Raw genomic sequence first — 18,365 nt, forward strand, 5'->3', positions numbered from 1 at the left:
AAAAAAAAAGAGAAACTAGAACCATTATTCTCTAAAGCTTAAACAGATAAGTCTTAAATCTTCACATGATATTTATTTTGAAATATTTGTACCAATAAGACTTATTTTTATTATTTAAAAGTTTGATTGAAAATTGTAATTTTTTTAATAAAAAATCTTTTAAAATTCAGGATTGAATACACCCCACTTAAGAAAGTTTATAAGCTTTAGAAAAAAAGAACTATTATATGATGTAAGTCGTGATATTGATAACCCATTTTATAAGAAAAATTTTCGGCCTTAAGAGATATAACACAGAATAATTGGATACTTGAAGTTATACTTTTTAGTATATAAAATACTACTATTAATTAAGAGTAGTTCAATGCAATTTTTCTTGTGAAATAAACTGTTTTTTTTTCTTTTTATTAATTTGAATCACTATCATGTCACTTTCAATTGTTATTGATTATTACAAGTGTAACATGATAGCACGTTATTACGTCATCAGAGAATGGAAAATAGCACGTGTGAAGACACAGATAGCATCAGCAATTCAGCATCATCATCGTCCAATGTAAAGAGACAAAGGAAGGATTGTACAAGGATAAAGCGGATAAAAAGAATAAGGAGTAGGGACAAAAGGGTCCAATCACACCTGAGGCTGAGCCAGTGCCACCCTGTCTGCCTCTCTTTTCTTTCTTTCTTTTTTACCTTACCTGCAATGCAAACTTCAAGATTTCAATTTTTTTAAGTCCTTCTGTGCACTGTGTATTTGTCTGAATCACTTTTGGTTTGGTTTTGCTTTGAGACATAGCAATGAAGTTTATGAAGCTGGGTTCCAAGCCTGATGCTCTTCAAGCTGATGGAAACTCTATCAGGTTAGTGCCATTAGTTATCATTTCACAGCCTCACACCTTCTCTTTCTTTGCTTTCCTTTCATTGTTGATTAGATCCTGCATGCATTTTGCACCCCTCTTCACCATTCAATTTCAATATCACTGTCGTTTCATCATACGTGCATTTAAGTTTAGTCAGCTCCTATAACTCAAGAAACTTGTTGACTTCTAATTAAAACCAAGATTTGTTCACACACACCCCATTGTTACAAGAGTTTATATATAATTTCTATATTGATGTAAAAAAAAAAATCACTCTATCAATCAAATCAGAAATCATGGTTGATATGATATATATAATTTTTAAGTTAATTGTTGTAAAAGTCAACAAATTTAAGAGTTTGTGATTGGATGACTGCTTATTACATGGTGAGTGTGTAGACTGATTTTCTCTTATTAGAAATAATGTTAACATTCTAATTTTGTTGCTGGTAACTAAAAAGGGTGGGAGAAAGAGATCGTGGTCCATCCTTCGAACTGTGATATGTTTCACGAGCTTGTGGTCCAACTATGGTAAAGTGATGTGGAGTACCCATCATCTTCAATTATGGGTGGAGACTAGCCTTTTTTATTTCTAATAAAAGAATATTAATATACTCACCGTATCTGTTTTCTTTACCTCACGAGCTTTTGTATGTCATGTTACTAGGTGTGGGGCACTTATTATTTTGTTTTGTTGCCTAGTGTACGTGAATGTGGGCATTCTCGTGTGAAAAAAATAAATAAAAGGTAGTTGCAAAAAATCCTAAAGAAGGTCCTAGTGGACCCTGAGAAAATTTACAAGGGTGGAATTCATGCAAAAGGACTCATTCCCCAATTGATCATAAAGGTTAAAGAGTTTCACTTGAGGGTGGAATGTTTTAAAGAGGTGGCTTAACCTGGTTTGGTGCCTTTTCTGCCTGTTCTAAAGCATGCTTGACAATGAAATGTCATCTTTCATGCATGTGGTATATGTATGTGTGCAACTAGGAGACATTTTTGGTTAATCAATGTTAATTTGGAAGTGCATCCAATTAATTATTATCTGGGATTAAATTGTTTTGCATTTATTGTTCTTCTCTGCAAGTTGAGGTTTCTTTCTATGAGGATGTGACACGGACAATTGTTTTTCTCCCCAGAGATTGTTTTCAGGGAAATAGGTGGAAAGAAAAACTATTATTTCTTCAAAATAAGTTATCCCAATATGCAAACCTAGGCTCTGCCAGTATAATATGTAAAAAAAAAGGATTCTTTTTCGCTTCAGACATGCTATCAGGTTTTGGCCTTGGGAGCTATTTGATTGCTGCTAAGATGAGAACAGAGTGTAAGAATGGGATGGATAGCATGCATCCTAATTTTTATATTTTGGCCAAAAAACCTGATTTCCTGGCATAATTTTAGTCACTTGTTCCATCATAAGTTGACACTTGACACGAAGCTTACAAACATTGCATGTGGTTAACACACACACATATTCACACCGGGGTGGGGGGAGGTTTCATGTATATTCACTTAGTTTTCCCTACAAAAATCTGCCCTTTATAAGCTTACCATACCAAGTTGAATTCTCATGCAGGTATATCTCATCTGAATTGGCTACAGATGTCACCGTTAATGTTGGTGATGTTAAGTTTTACCTTCACAAGGTACATACTTTTTTGACATTTTAACTTTTGTCCTGTAGAGGGCACAAATTCATATTATTGTATTCAATTTAGGTGGTAGTAATTTTGGGAATATTCATCATTCAATAATACTAGCTTATACAATCAAACAGTTTTAGTGTTTTTAACATGATGGATCAAGTTTGCATTCTATTTTATGCATCTAGTGTGCACTTTCCCCCCTCTAATTTGTGGTTTTAGGTGACACAACTTGCTTTTAGCTTCCTCCTTTTGTTGTTTACTAATGTTGAGCTTTTAAGAGTTGCAGTTCCCTCTACTGTCAAAGAGCAACCAACTACAAAAATTGGTATCAAAAGCTAATGAAGAGAATTCTCATGATATTTACTTGGATGATTTCCCTGGAGGGCCAAAGGCCTTTGAAATATGTGCAAAATTCTGTTATGGAATGACTGTTACTCTTAATGCTTACAATGTTGTAGCTGCTCGTTGTGCCGCTGAATACCTTGAGATGACTGAGGATGTTGACAGAGGAAACCTGATTTTAAAGATTGAGGTGTTTCTTAACTCAAGTATCTTCTGTCGCTGGAAGGATTCTATAATTGTTCTCCAGACTTCTAAATCTCTTCTGCCATGGTCTGAGGATCTGAAGATCGTTGGAAGATGCATAGATTCTATAGCTTCTAAAACTAGTGTGGACCCAGCATACATCACTTGGTCTTACACTTATAATAGGAAATTAACTGAACCTGATAAAATTGTCGAGGACAAGATGACATTTCTAGAGAAAATCGAGTCTGTTCCTGAGGATTGGTGGGTTGAAGACATATGTGAGCTGGACATTGATCTTTACAAACGAGTAATGGTTGCTGTGAAATCAAAGGGGAGAATGGATGGTGTTGTTATTGGGGAGGCACTAAAAACCTATGCATTAAGATGGATACCTGATTCGGTTGATACATTGGTTTCTGATGCCAACACCTCAAGGACCAAAGCCGTGGTACAAACAATTGTCTGTTTATTGTCATATGATAATGGCATTGGTTGTCCGTGTAGTTTCTTGCTGAAGCTATTGAGAGTGGCCATATTAGTCGGAGTAAACGAGTCATCAAGAGAGGAATTGATGAAGAGCATTAGCCTCAAATTGGACGAAGCTTGTGTCAAAGATTTACTGATTCCAGCAAGGTCTCTCCAGATTACCACATATGATGTTCATTTGGTACAAGGTATTTTGAATCAATATATGAATCACGAAAAGGGAAGCTGTGGTATGGAGGTTGTTGAGGAGAAACACGGAGGAGAAGATAAATATATTTTAGCACGTAGGTCTTTATTGAATGTCGGCAAGTTGGTGGATGGTTATCTTGGAGAAATTGCACATGATCCTAATCTTGGTCTCTCTAGTTTTGTTGATTTGTCACAATCCATTCCTGATTTTGCTAGACCAAATCATGATGGTCTGTACAGAGCTATAGACATCTACTTGAAGGTAGGATTTTGTTTATCCTTCATGGTTTTTGTGGCTATTCCTGCTTAGTTCATAACTTCTGATTGTTGTGTGTCTCAAGCTTATGGGTTAGAAGTAAATATAAACCATACTCTCTGACCATAATCAACATCAATTGACTGACACTCAATTTCTTTTTTGTTGCTATCTTTATTGTTCTGAAGAAAATGTTTTGTTTTATTTGATTGGTTCTTATTTTAACTGACTGCACATTTTTGGTAACTTGACAGTCGGTGCCTTTGTGATGTCCTGTCATTTTGATTTATTAATTTACCTATAAATTTAACTTTCTCATATGAATATTTTTACAATGTTCAGAGTTCTGTAGCAGTTTTCTACTGGCGTGTATATTCTGTTACTGCTTAATGGCGTGTATATATATTTTTTATATATAATGAGGAAATACCTTTCCCCAAAATGTGAGGTTCCGGAGTTCAAATTCACTCTGAGCCATTTACTGATATGATGAGAAAACAGACAATATATATGTGCAAACTAAAAAATATGCTTCTGATCAGCTTCTTCAGCAGGAAAAGAGGGAAGCTGATTGCTCATGATGCACGTGCCACCTTGCCTAGTTGATGACATTTATTTTACTAATTAACTTTGTTCTTTTGTTAGGAGCACCCGAATTTGACAAAAGCTGAAAGGAAGAAGTTATGTGGACTGATGGATGTCCGGAAATTGACAGCAGGTGCTTCTGTGCATGCAGCACAGAACGAACGCCTTCCTCTTCGAGTTATAGTGCAGGTTCTCTTCTTTGATCAGGTCAGGTCTTCTATCAGCTTTCGAACACCCGGAAACAATAGTGCACGTGACCCTTTATGCTCTCCAATGAACCGAGATGAGGGATGTGAGACAACAGCAGGAGATAGCTGCCAAGCCGCCCTCAAGAATCAGATGAGTCATTGGAGGATCAAGGATGGAGAGTTACATAAAAATGGGAAGTTGGGCAAGAAGAATAGCAAAAACAACAAAAGTGACATTCAGTTGCTGCCATCGCGGTCAAGGAGAATCTTTGACAAGTTATGGAGTGTGAGAAAAGGGCATGGAGAGAATAGGAGTTCAGAGACTTCTGGGAGTTCCAGTAGCCCAACTTCTTTAGGCCAGGGAGATACCAAATCATATGGCCTATCTTTGAGACACAAGAGGCATTCTATCTCTTAGGGAGTTAGTAAATTATTTGGAACAGGTGAGAAAGATTCAAATTGCTGTCTAAGTGTAAAGTGGTAGGATGTTGTTAGCATTGCATTAAAATGTAATCTAGTATTGTAGTTTATCTTCCTCTCAAGTGTAAGATCTTCCATCGTACACAATGCTCACTGGACTAGGGATATGTAGCATTGCTTCTAGCTTGAACGTTTAAAATATATTTTTGCTCTTTTTATAAATATGCTAATATTTTATTTTATTTTAGTTTGAGTTTAATTTTGATATACTGTTACTGTAGATGTTTTTACACAATTAATAAAATAACACTTTATGTATGACTTTTAAAATAAATATCATAAAAGTCAATGATATACAAAATCTAAAATTAGTGAAGAATTTAAAATACTTTTACACTGTTATTATTTTTAAAAAAAAAATTAAGCTTTGATACGTGGTTCTTGTTTTTCAAGGTAAAATTTTTTATTCTTATTATTACTATAAACTTGTTTAAATATTTACATATTAAATTTATTTTCATAGGTCAATAATTAGTAAAGGACAAAAACGTAAATGTATTTTTTAAATATATTTTTGTGGTATTCTTCACTATTCATAAGTGAAAACCATCAGAATTTAACGGAAAGGACATGATTAAAAAACATTTTTAAAAATTAAAGAATCTGATTGGAGCGTTTAAAAAATGTAGGAATCAAATTGAACTATTTTAAATAATTTTGAAACTAAATTAGTAATTAAGCCTAAAATTAAGGATAAATACTATAAAGTGTAAACATATATAACCCGAATGTGGCTGGTAACAACACCCAACAATGAAAAGCAATTTGGAAGAAAACTTAATGAAAAAGAGTAATATCGTTATTAATTTAGCTTTGCGAGGGTGTGTGGCCTAGGCCTGCATTGGATCCGAGTATAACGGATCCTTATCAGCTGGCAAATGTAATATGAATCCGGCAATGATTAATTAGCATTTAACTTGTCGTATATTCCAAGAAGATCCAGCTATTCTTAGTTTCAAGCTGACTCTATCGGAAGTCAACCGGGGTAGTAGCTGTATTGCACTAAACAAGTTAATTTAACAAACCAAATTCTAATACTACAACTTTTCCTTTTTGTTTGCCGCATGTTATCTCAGCCACTATAGAAAACCATGAGACACACTACGAGGATTGGTATCCACTGTGTCTATGTGTGTTTTAATATATTGGTGTTGTTGTGCAGAGTGTGTGCATCAACATCATCCTCTTCCCACTGTAAAGCATGGTTAGTGCAATCCATTCCCACCAATATGCCCCACTTATCCCATGTTCCCGGCACCCTCTCTACTGGTATGTAAATGTAATAGTAGCAGTAATTATTATTAGTACTAGTTGTAGTAGAAATATATGTGCTACCAAACACCCTCTGACAAAGAATTTATTATATGGTCCTTGTCTCAGACTATTTTGATCTCAATTAATCTCCATATGACGACACTTACTCGAGTTCTATTAAATCTGTCAAGTAGAAATTGGTGGGGACTATGAATACATGGTGATCTGGGACTGTCTAATAATTTGATATGGACATGCTATTATTACCACTTTGTGACTCATAACTGGGTTGTAGGGGATGTGCTTCGGTGGCTGGCTGCAAACTCCACCACGAGGCTTCACATTATTGCTCAGTACTGGCAGCTGCTACCTTCTCCTGATGATCCTCGCTCAGGGGACTATGGTTATACTCAGCATCAGATGCATGAATTTGGTGCCGATCAAGGTGTTGCCCTTTATGAAGCATTGGATGCTGCTGCTGACCGTAATGTTAGCATCAGGTGCGCTTCATGGCTTACCACGTGCATGATTAGTGGTTATTAGACTTGAATTGAATAGTGAATACTACCAGTTTGACCACATATCATAAATCGATTTAACTTTGAAATGAGATTTGTTGATGATGGATGCATGATTGTGCTTATTAATTAAACTCTATATAGACAAGGTAATCTCAATCTTATGTTGTATGTTTCAAATGGATATTGAGGTAGGTTATTGTCCCACTCTGGAGTGTATCCAACTTTTGCCTCAGAACCATCCAAACTTGCTTTTGGAAGGCCTAATGTTGAGAATGTGAGATTGTTACTTGAGGATTGGTGGGGCTCGGGCATTGTCCATGCCAAAGTTTGGATATCTGATAGTAGGAATTTGTATATTGGATCTGCAAACAATGACTGGAAATCTCTTACACAGGTAATTTTATTACATGTGCTATGTTGAATTTGTGTTATGTCAATAGGCCCGTTATCTTTTTCAAATATATTTTTGTGTTAATATAATTTCTCTTTTCTTCATTATAGACATCTGTTATCTGTCAAATCCATGATACTTGTTTCATTGCTTATTACTTGCTTGCTGTAGGTCAAGGAACTGGGAATTTATTTTGCTGATTGTCATGAAATAGCTAAAAAGGTTGAGGTTTACTTTGACAATTTATGGACACTAGCATCGCTTAATTCTTCAGCTTACACAAAAACAGTGTTTGATCAAGACTGGCAAGTTGAGAGAAAGGTTCCTTGCTGGTCGCATTTCATTAATCATGGAGAGAGGTGCATGTAAGTATGGGCCTGATGATAAAAATATGTTTACTTACAAGTTTCGCTTCACTAAATTGTTACCCGTGTGATTTTCTAACTTGAAATTCCTAACAAAGTTCTTCACTGGAATTTCGCTGTTCTGAGAAGACATAATGCTTCATGATGAGTGTGAGTAAATGCTAGAATAATGTTAACTGTAGGTTTTTATGTGGTGGAGGCTAGCGGTTGGTTAGGATTTTAACTTAAAATAATAAAATAAAATGTAGTTTTAAGCATGATCATAACACAAGACAATTACATGAGAGGCAGGATCAACTTAGTGAATGATGTAGCAAACTTCAGAAGCACATCGAACTTTTTAAGTTTACATCGCCAGCAACTGAGAACAGATGAAAGTAAACTAAGCATGAGGAAAGAAAATTCTTTCACCTTTTAATTCATTACTGTATCTAATTATTTACTCAGGTCACCTCTCCCTCAATATCTGGAGACTCCTCATATTGCAGGATATCCTATTCTGTCTGAACCTTATATGTTTAAGGTTCCATTTCAAACTCCTGGGAGTAACTATTCAACAAAGCACCTCCAAGGCAGCTATCTATCCTTTGCACCCCCAGAGGTAACGTTTACTTTAACGCATCCTTGAATCCAGACATCAGCATTGGGTTGACTTACAGTTTTATGCCAGCACAAACTTTCAATTTAAATAATTTTCTAATTGTGCTAATATCGAATGCTTGTTTACAATGAGTGAAAAATCAATCTTAGTCCTTAGATATCCCATGGGATTCGGGATTGGTGTTATAGGGAATACTTTAGCTAGCAAGGGCCACATTTGGGTTTAAATCTGCAGATAATAGCCTAGCTAGCATCATCTCAGATTAGTATAGAAACCTCTAGGCCCTTACTTATGTTTCTAATTCAAAATTGCAGAGACAGCTTCCTCATAGATCGTATGTAATGCATGTGAAATAGACTGGTCATAGGGTGTCCAGTGGATTAGCCAGATAAATATTATTCAAACCTAAAGTTGCTTTGGTTAAGATCTAAATCTGCAGATTTCTAGAGACGTGAGTTGCTTTTTCTAGAGAAGTTCAAAACAAATCACCTTGCCATGTTAATTTTTGAAGTAGTTATTAGTGCTTATACCCAAAAAATTGATGGTTGGCCATCCACCTGATATAGAGGCGAGTGGTTTATACTGCTGGTTTGTTGTCTGCATGCATGTGACACTTTAAATTGTAAATACTGACTTGGAAATTCATTCATGCCCCTATTGCATTAGCTAAATATTTTTGCTTATATTTTTTTTTCAAAAAAATAAAATTCCTGTTGTAAGATTGCCCTCTGATATTGGACCTGTTAAATTGCCAATCTTCATTGGATCATCTTAGTATTTTGGTGGTTGCAGCTATTATTTGGCAAATATCAGGCTGATGAGCAAGCATGGATTGATACAATTAAGTCTGTTGGAAAGAAGGAAACAGTTAGAATCAGTACCATGGACTGGCTAGGTCAGTCAGAATTTATGGACCAAACAATTTACTGGTCATCCCTATCCTCTGCAATATCACAGGTAACTTAAAAGTGCTCTGGCTTTCTGTGTTTTCTTCACTTGTTTACTCTCTTTGTTTTTTCCTCCTCCCTGGATTTTTCATCTTTTTGGCAAGGCATCCTAAATATTATAGCAGTCGAATCATTATTCAGGGAATTCTTACATGTTCTCACTAGTTGCCACTGCCACCTTACACATCTCAAGTTGTTAGACTTTCCAAATTCTTACATTTTCTAACAAAGTTCCACCAAACAGGTGGTGTTTTCCAAGAATGTAACAGTGCAGATATTGGTGGCATATTGGGCACACTCTATCAACAACACAGATGAGTACCTGAAGTCTCTCCTCTACACCAACAATCTCTGCTCTTCCTCAAAATACAACACATGCTCTGGGAAAGTTGAGATAAAATATTATGTGGTTCCAGGTTTCAACATGACAGGGCCTGCCATCAAGGGTGGAGCTAGAACAGGAAACATATACCCTGATTTTACACGAGTCAATCATGGAAAATATGCAGTTAGTGATGTGAGGGCACACATTGGGACTAGCAATCTTGTATGGGACTACTTCTTCACAACAGCAGGTGTCAGCTTTGGGACATACAACACTGCCATCATCTCTCAACTCAGGGAAATTTTTAATGCTGATTGGAACTCACCCTATGCTGTTCCATTTGAAGAGTTTGAGAAAGGTCATACAAGAAGTTCAATCTAATTATTGTTTTATTTTATGATATCAAAAAGATGAATAAAGCCAATGTGTTATGTGTTGTTGCAATGAAAAGGAAAATTTTATGTTATTTTGCAAAATTGCCGTATAGTTGTTTTGAGTTAAAAAAAAAAGTAATGTGCGGTTGAATCACCAGCAAGGTTTTATTTTATCTACCATGCAACATGTAATAGCAGCAAAAGTGAATTGGAAGTAGACAAAGGAAGCCATGGGAAAGATAGGTTCTTCTGTTGAGGTTTCCACAGTGTCATTGTCATACAATCATAATGTTGGTTTTCTGTTCATTGCTAATTGTTTGAAGAGAATTTGATGGATTAGTCCCACAAACTACAAAGATGAAAGGAAACCAAAATAACAAGGAAGCAATGACCATGACATGAACACTAGTAGCTTTGTTTCAATGTATATCACAATAGTATGATTAGGAACGGGCAAATTTTAAAATATGTTTGGTTAAAGTTTAGCATTCTTGAAAACATTTTTTAAAATTTAAATAATAATAAAAAAGAGTGGAAGTAAAAATAAATAAAAAAACTAATAATTGGGTTAAAAAAAGTAATTTTATTTTCTTATTCTCATGTGAAAGCAGTATATTCACCTTTTTATTGGACTAAAAATAAAGTAAAACATACTGATTTCACTTTTTTTAAAAACAAAATCAACAATTTCTAAGAATAAGTAAATTTAAAATATTTTTAAAAACGAAAAAAAATTAAAATATAACTAACTGATACTTAAAACGAAAAAAAAATTAATAGATTTGAGAAATATGGTCTTTTTTAACTAATAAGATAAAGAGAAAATTAAAAGCAATTAATAATTGGTATTTTTTAATAAAAAAATATAAAATCAAGTCTTAAATAATAGCAAAGTCATATGTGAAGAAAGAGTATAAAATATGCCATCCATCTAAGAATAAAAATTTAACTTTATAACAAAACAGTATGTTAGAAGGGTGAATAATCTTGATATTGCATAGCTGTTTGCGTTTGTGGCCAACGATGCACGTCTACGAGAAAAGTGTAAGTTTTAGCTAGTGTTTAACTGTTTTTCTTAAATTAAAAGTTATTTTAAAGTCAAAGTTTATGATAAAAAATTAAATTTTTAATTAAAAATGTTTTGTAATTATGTGAATTTTTTTTACCTTAAAATTACTTTTAAGACAATTTATTGAATAGTGTAAATTTAATTATTGATATTTAAAATAAATAAAAATAAAGGCAAAAGTCAAAAGTTCTTAAAAATAACTTTTTAAAAGGTTATTTTTATATTATGTTTGTCCTCTTCGAGAGAAAAAAATAAACTTAATAAATAAGACCAATCACCACACGAGTGTGATTGTGTTTTTCTTCACGGAAAGAAACATGATTTTAAAAACCGTTTATTTTCTCTAATATCTGGTGACACATTTGCCAATTAACATAATGTGATGAAGAGTAAAAGGTGAAGGCACATTTTCACATGCAAAAACCTTGATAACTCCGAAATTTAAATTTAATTGATAGTCAATTTTAATTAAAAATAATTAAAATTTCTTCACTTTAACATTGTTTTTAATGAAATAATAAAGAAATTAATATTATTGTAATTTTTATCAGAAAGAAAAGACATTACCAAAATTCAGAGTTCTCTATCTGGGAAAATCCTCTTTCAATGTTCATTATTCTCTTCTATTTCTTTATCCATCCATTCACTTCTTCTATCCACATTAGTCCTTAAAGTATAAAGTTTCTCACGACAATGAGATACAATGTTTAAAGAATAATGCATTGCAAAATTATTATTTGATAAGAACTATAAAATGGAAACTGAGATAACATTAACATTGCATCAAAATAGTTTTAACATACTAAATCCCAACATATTTATATTTTAAATTCATCTTTTATTTTTTACATTAAATTTTTTTATCTATTTTATCTTCTACTTTTTTATCTTTATCATCTTTTACTTTAAATATTTATCTTATCTTCTACTTCACTTTAAACACACGGGAACAATACTTTACTACTTGACAAATTGAGTACACTTGTCAATGAGTTAACAAACCTCTAATGTAACTCCCAAGTTAAAAGGCGTAACTTGCTATTTATGGTGAAATTAATCATTAAGACGCAAACTTTTTAAGAACTATACCACGGGGTGTTTTGATTTTAATAATCATTTTTAAATGTCGTCTTCAATTTTTCACAAGGATACACTATATTGCCCGCAAATAACAGAGAAACATGCATCAATAACAAGATAAAAGAGATGCAATGACATTCAAGTTAAGCTCAGGATATCATGCAGTACTCCTAACTCGCTGGCATTCAAAGAAACATCCACGAACGAGAGTGATATCTACACTGAATTCATTAAGTTAAAGGAAATGTACAAAAGAGACACTAATAGTGTTGTCTAACAAAGTTGGGTTTCAAATTTAAGATTTATGCCCATGCTAAAGAGCTCCTGGCATAATAACTTAGCCCCATACGGGACATGGGCCACCACAATGTCATCCGCAGATTCACAGTGACGGCAATAAGGTCCTCGTATTTTCCGTCCACCAGACACTGGCCGCAAGATCACATTTGCAACATTTTTGCATTTGCTGCAGATGTGAATCTGAGAGGAGTCACTGAGTGTAAACAGGCGTTCATACAGGTTGGCTGATGCACCATGAGCTATTAGGCAATCACGCTCCATCTCACCGAACTTGATACCTCCAAATCGTTTTCTGTCAGCTACAGGCTGTCGGGTCAACGGGTGAACTGGACCAGTGTTCCGGAATTTCACTTTGTCTTCAGACATATGGTGCAGACGTTGGTAAAATGTTGGTCCCATAAAAATGAGTGATCGAACCATCTCACCAGTCCTTCCATTGTATACCCTCTCATTTCCCCATCTTGAAAACCCAGCTCTGTCATATTCTCAAAAGGAACGTGGGTGAGGGCTCAGTAAAACAAGAACAAGTTACATGACAACTTAAAAGTGAAATTAGGCAAAATAATTCTTAATTTTAAAGCGAGACTAGAGAAAAGACAAGAAACCATCTACAACTTTGAAGACATAGGCAAATAAAAAACATCAGTCATACAGCAAGCAAGGGCAGAAGCTGAAATGCAAGTTCCTCTTCTAAAGAATGGTTCACATAATACAAAACACGGTAATCCAAACTGCATTTTAAGTAAACTGAATGGTGTGATCAAACTGTACCTGTGAAGCTGTTCAGTAATGGCATCAACAGAAGGAGTGGAGAAAGGCGTAGCTTGTTTCAGTATACCACCACAAGCAATCCCCTTTCCTAAAGCAGCCTCTAGGAGTTGCCCAGGAGTTTGTCGTGAGGGAAATGCATGCGGATTTATGACAATATCAGGAACAATGCCTTGTCTTGTGAAAGGAAAATTTTCCTGAGACTCCAGAAATCCCAAAACTCCCTTTTGACCATGCATACTGGAGAACTTGTCTCCAAGAACTGGACTACGAACCTGCAACATTATTAAATAACAGATTTATCCGGTGATCAAATTTACGGTAGCTTTCAGTTGTGTAACAAAACATCCATGTTCGGATGATGCACAAATTAGTACGTTTTAATGCCCATCTACATGCATACAGTAAGTTATGTACGTTGCAGTAATTCCTAAAAGTTCATGCACAAGCATCTTCATTAAAGTAGTTTTGGGATTCACCAGTTACCTGTCTTAATGAAACCACAGCAAAATTTTTCCCCTCGTCATTTGAAGACAGCACAACCTTTTGCACATAACCCCTTTCAGTGTGCTTTAACTTTACACTATTGTCTGCACCGGATTCAGCACACTTCCCAATAATAATATCACCGCTTTGGAGATTAGCGCCAACATATGGAAAGCCATCATCATCAAGGCTATCAACTCGGCCAATTTTACTTTGTAGCTTTGCAAAATTTACAATGTCTTCAGGTTTTCGCTTCTTATCTGAAGATTCCTTATTGTCAATTTCAGATTTGTAACTCCTTATGTGCTCAGACCTGAACATACCACGCTGCAGTGAAGCACGGTTCATCACCAGGGAATCCTCTTGATTGTATCCCAGATGTACATTGACAGCCACAATTGCATTCTGCCCATTATAGAATTCTGCCTTTGGAGGTATTTTACTTTGACCCAGTGAATGGTCTGGTTTTCCAAGACAATCTGAAGTCATTGTTCGAAAAAGGGGCTTTTGGGGATAGTGTAACTGGTGAGACAAAGTATCAACTCTAATGTTCGGGTTTGTTGTAGAAAAGCCAATTGCCTGTGAGGAGTGCTTCTGAGACTGGTAGAGCACCCTCCTTGCATGGTCATGATTAGCAAATGGTACAAGTGAACAGCTTAAACCCAATAAGAATGACATATCAAGTTCACAGTGAGTGTACTTTACAGATCGTTTTCCTTCTTTTCCAAATAAATACTCAACACCCCAGGCAGTACAACAGTCTTCCTCTTCTTCAGGTCCAATCAGCTCAATAACACCTTTGTCCAATAGAGACTGGAAAGAGTAACGGTCTGATTTAAATCCTTTAATCTTCAGTAGATTACCAACAACCAAAAGAGGACGTAGAATCCTTCCTGCATCAGAGTATATGCGCACTTCATGCTGAGATTGGTCTCTCTTGATTTCCACCTGCAATGGAAATTAGCTATCACCAGTCCTCACAGACATAAATTAAGCTATAAATTTATTAGCTGAATTAGTCTTAAGTTTCCAAACTTAAACAGTAACTATAAAATTTGTTCATAATTCATATATCATCTGCCCTGCAAAGGGACACAAAAACGACAAATTGATTCAGAGGCAGGGTGCCAGGAAACAATAGCATCATTCACAGAAAAAAAAATGAAAAAAAGGAAGTCCAAACAGTTAATCCAATCATGCGGAGCAGGTAAACCATATACAATGTCAGTCATTGGCAATCACAGCCCTCACAAAGACATAAACTAAGCAATAAAATTATTAGCTAATATTGACTTAAGTTTCCAAATGCTACTAACTAGATTTTACAGTTTAATGCTCAAATTAAAAACATACAACAATAACAAAAGCCATTTCTCACAAGGTGAGATCCACTACATGGGTCAAACTAAAAGAATGTTTTAAAATATTAAAAAAATGACTAGTAGAGCCTACAAAACCACTTAAAATGGGATATTAAAAGTAAACCTGATGAGGCAGCTCATTTCTGCGTCTTCTACTTCGTAGCTCTGCCACAAACGAACTGGAATCGGGACACACTCCAACCCAATCACCATTTAGGAGGACTTTGTCCATGCTGCCAAGATGAGTGGAAGTATCATCAACAAGTTCTTGCATTCCACAATCCACCAATTTTGGCAGTATAGATTCAGTTACGTCAGTTACATCAGTACTTACTAATCCTGTGACAGACAAATTTTTTACTAGTCCACAATTTTCACCATCTGGGGTAGAGAGGAAACAAACCTTGCCCCAGTGAGAAGGATGCCTGCAACCACAAACTTCTGTTATAATAAATGAAAGCAAAAAGTAAAGGAAAAAATAGCTGCAAAGAATATTTTAGTTGTCTAACACACTTTGCACTGCACAACTGCAGAAAGAAAACAACAATAATAAAGAAAAGAACTAAAATAGACAAAGCTTATAGTGACTCACGGATATCTAGCATCCCCAACTTTTCCTGTGTACTGGACCTGCTGCCTTGCTCTTCTTAACTCAGCCATGGTTTGCAAGGGATTAGTGCGCCCAACATTTGCAACCACACCTGAGATCCTTTCCATCCTCTTATACGGATGTGACCACGCTCCTGTTGAAAATGCCCTTTGCAAGCCATTTGTAATTATGGACGCGTCAAGATAATGTTCAATTGGGCGTACGTCCCTATCTCCATAAAGGTCTCTCTGCAAAGCCTTTGCCATTCGCTTCCGAGCATGTGCAACATGCACTTTCAACTCACGGTCAAGAAGCTCACTGGCCAATTCAAGCCTCTTATTTCGAAAATCATCCCTGTTGTCGCATTTTCTGCGGCCAGTATAAGCCAGCAAGAGACCTTTCACCATATATGCAAGGAAGCGCGCCTTTCTATTTAAACCACTAATTCCAGGAAAGACATACATTTCAAGGCACTCCTGCATAGATTCCGAAGGTGGAAATTGAACACTTTTTACACATTTTTCTAAATATTGAACAGCATTCCTAACTCTTCGAAATGCTCCACATTTCTCATCAGCATCACGAACAGATGCAAAGAGGATATTCTGAATTCTGACATCATCATTGCCACAACCAATGAGATCTACAATCTCTTTGTCAGATGAGACACCGAGAGCAAAAAACAGTACCCACACAGGAACCTCAACAGACAAAAAATATACAGTAAGACACATGTCCCCATTCTCCACTTCTTCACTCCTGGAATTGCCTACCAGTTTAATAACCATCCTGTTTCTCTTCATCTGTGACTTGTAGGCAATCATCCACCCTGGACTGTTCATAACCCATAGCCTCTTTAAATACAGTTGCTCCTGTGCAATAAAAGTCTGCAACAATTTTTCGCACAAAACAAATTCATATCATTAGCACACAATAAATCAGAAACTATGTTAAATATAACCTTAAAAGTAGTTATTGTAAAACTCAACAAATTTATCATACATGGTTATTTCTGACGGATTAACACTGAAAAACCTTTACAGACTTAACAGTATCAGTATATATACTATTTTCTGAAGACCTACAAAAATCAAAACCCAAGAATACTACAAATTGAAATACAACAAGCTGAAGAGACGAACCTTCTCTGCACCCTTAACGATAAAATAACCTCCATGGTCAAATTCATCATCATCCTTTTCCGCGTCTTTCATCCAGCACAAATCAGACTTGACCATGACTGGCAATCTCCCAATGATGATTTCCCTCTCGTCTTCCTTCATAATCTCTCTATCAAGGAACTCCTCTTTCCCAGTCTTGAACTTATCACTCCGAACCTTCTTCGGAACATACACCTACAAAATCCACACACAACATCACAAATTAAATTGCTCCAACAAAGCAACAAACCTACATTACACGGCATCACTCCATTTTGCCCAACCTGAACTTTAACTTGGATTTTGACTTTGGAAGCGTAGGTCATCCTCTGGATTCTCGCGTGTCTCGGAAGCATCTTGAACTCCTGCGCATTCCCTTCACCGCCCCAGAACATGGGCTTGTCGAGCTTCACCTTGCCGAACTTAACGGAGGCGTAACGGAAGTGTTCGTTTTCTCCCTTCTTGGAGGGGTCAAAACCGGGAGTTACGACTAGGTCTCCGAAGGAGTCGAAGGTGTTTTGGAGGCCGATGGCGACGAAGTGGTTAAAGGAGTTGATCTGGTGGCTGATCAGACCGTACTCGTCGAAGAACAGCATCGACGCTTTCTTGCACCAGTATTTCACCATGTCTTCGCCGAGTTCTTCAAGGATTTCGGAGCTCGTAGGGTCTAGGTCGACGTCGCCGAGGTCGTCGTCGTCGTCGTCGTCGATGTCCATCGCAGCAGCGGACAGCCCCACCTTGGTGCCGTCCTTGCTGGAACCTACGTGACCCATGCCGAACGATCAATGCCTTTGCTGCAGCTATGGAATTTAGGGTTTTAGTTTAGGTCTCTCTCTCTCTCTGCACCAATGTGAGTGAGTGTGAGTGACTGTGAACAACGCGAGCAGTTTCGATTTCCTGGAAATGAAAGTTATGAAACGCTTGTGGCAATCTGGGGTGATAGGGAGGGGTATATGTGGTAAAGCACCAACTCTTGACTTCTCACTTGTCCCAAGTGAAGTCAATACTTTCTCCGTTTCTCGTTCGCTGAAAGGAAAACGGAAAGACGCATGTGTCCTCGGGCCAGGACAATTGGACTCGTACCCATTTTAAACATGAAAAACTTTAACTTTTCTCTGGCTGCTGGGACTCTCCAATTGGTCCACAAAACTCTATAAGTCATTAGTCTCATACATCCGCAAATAAGAGTGGTTATGACTCAGACTCCAATTAACAAACTTAAATGGATATCCTAATAACATGTTATACACAAAGTAGGTCAGCTAAATTAGCAGCCACATACATGTGTCATATTTCAATTCCGAAGTGGCCAATAAAGTTAAGAGGCAAAAGACGATTAAGAGGTATGGTGAAGCTACAATGTATAACTAAGGACAAAACTTATATGCAACTATGCATATCCTTAAATACTTCTGATATTGCTCACTTATCAACATGGAATTTTACTTCAGTGACTTATGGTGCTCTTTAATGTAAAATTTTATTATGTAAATTATGGAAGTAAAACTCCAATTCTAATTAAAGATCAATATACCTAAAGTACTTACATAATTGCATCT

The 18,365-nt window shown here is 36.1% G+C and overlaps 3 protein-coding genes across 4 annotated transcripts; 2 read left to right on the forward strand and 1 right to left on the reverse strand.

The window, feature by feature from the left end:
- The first annotated feature begins 672 nt into the window (after positions 1 to 672).
- LOC114408903 (BTB/POZ domain-containing protein NPY1-like) lies at positions 673 to 5,397 on the forward strand. Of its 2 annotated transcripts, XM_028372109.1 has the most exons (5): positions 675 to 860; positions 1,322 to 1,391; positions 2,434 to 2,503; positions 2,790 to 3,968; positions 4,608 to 5,397. In XM_028372109.1, exons 1-5 carry the CDS (start codon positions 830 to 832, stop codon positions 5,151 to 5,153), a joined length of 1,896 nt encoding a protein of 631 aa, XP_028227910.1. In that variant the 5' UTR covers positions 675 to 829; the 3' UTR covers positions 5,154 to 5,397. The 2 variants fall into 2 exon arrangements, with proteins under 2 accessions (XP_028227911.1, XP_028227910.1); XM_028372110.1 differs by lacking the exon at positions 1,322 to 1,391 and having other exon boundaries at positions 673 to 860.
- An 804-nt stretch (positions 5,398 to 6,201) lies between these two features.
- LOC114408904 (phospholipase D Z-like) lies at positions 6,202 to 10,264 on the forward strand. Its single transcript, XM_028372111.1, has 7 exons — positions 6,202 to 6,484; positions 6,765 to 6,969; positions 7,183 to 7,384; positions 7,553 to 7,746; positions 8,194 to 8,347; positions 9,140 to 9,304; positions 9,539 to 10,264. The coding sequence occupies exons 1-7, from the start codon at positions 6,307 to 6,309 to the stop codon at positions 9,998 to 10,000; spliced, it is 1,560 nt and encodes a 519-aa protein (XP_028227912.1). The 5' UTR covers positions 6,202 to 6,306; the 3' UTR covers positions 10,001 to 10,264.
- Positions 10,265 to 12,252: 1,988 nt separating this feature from the next.
- On the reverse strand, positions 12,253 to 17,841 carry LOC114408905 (DNA-directed RNA polymerases IV and V subunit 2-like). Its single transcript, XM_028372112.1, has 7 exons — positions 17,091 to 17,841; positions 16,789 to 17,001; positions 15,650 to 16,533; positions 15,182 to 15,482; positions 13,697 to 14,644; positions 13,214 to 13,485; positions 12,253 to 12,917 (listed from the first exon to the last, which is right to left on the reverse strand). Exons 1-7 carry the CDS (start codon positions 17,577 to 17,579, stop codon positions 12,416 to 12,418), a joined length of 3,609 nt encoding a protein of 1,202 aa, XP_028227913.1. The 5' UTR covers positions 17,580 to 17,841; the 3' UTR covers positions 12,253 to 12,415.
- Positions 17,842 to 18,365: the final 524 nt, after the last annotated feature.

The sequence above is a fragment of the Glycine soja genome, chromosome 4 (genome assembly GCF_004193775.1).
Source record: "Glycine soja cultivar W05 chromosome 4, ASM419377v2, whole genome shotgun sequence".
NCBI lineage: Eukaryota > Viridiplantae > Streptophyta > Magnoliopsida > Fabales > Fabaceae > Glycine > Glycine soja.

Bases quoted from the DNA above. Each gene is read 5' to 3' on its own strand.
- LOC114408903 (XM_028372109.1), top strand. From the start codon at position 830: ATGCTCTTCAAGCTGATGGAAACTCTATCAG. The intron at 1,392-2,433 runs GTAAAGTGATGT...ATTCTCATGCAG, and splicing joins GAGCTTGTGGTCCAACTATG to GTATATCTCATCTGAATTGG. The intron at 3,969-4,607 runs GTAGGATTTTGT...TTCTTTTGTTAG, and splicing joins CTATAGACATCTACTTGAAG to GAGCACCCGAATTTGACAAA.
- LOC114408904 (XM_028372111.1), top strand. From the start codon at position 6,307: ATGAGACACACTACGAGGATTGGTATCCACTGTGTCTATGTGTGTTTT. The intron at 7,747-8,193 runs GTAAGTATGGGC...TTATTTACTCAG, and splicing joins AATCATGGAGAGAGGTGCAT to GTCACCTCTCCCTCAATATC. The intron at 9,305-9,538 runs GTAACTTAAAAG...TCCACCAAACAG, and splicing joins TATCCTCTGCAATATCACAG to GTGGTGTTTTCCAAGAATGT.
- LOC114408905 (XM_028372112.1), bottom strand. From the start codon at position 17,579: ATGGGTCACGTAGGTTCCAGCAAGGACGGCACCAAGGTGGGGCTGTCC. The intron at 15,483-15,649 runs GTGAGTCACTAT...TTGTGGTTGCAG, and splicing joins GTTGGGGATGCTAGATATCC to GCATCCTTCTCACTGGGGCA. The intron at 13,486-13,696 runs GTAACTGGTGAA...ATAATGTTGCAG, and splicing joins CTGTGGTTTCATTAAGACAG to GTTCGTAGTCCAGTTCTTGG.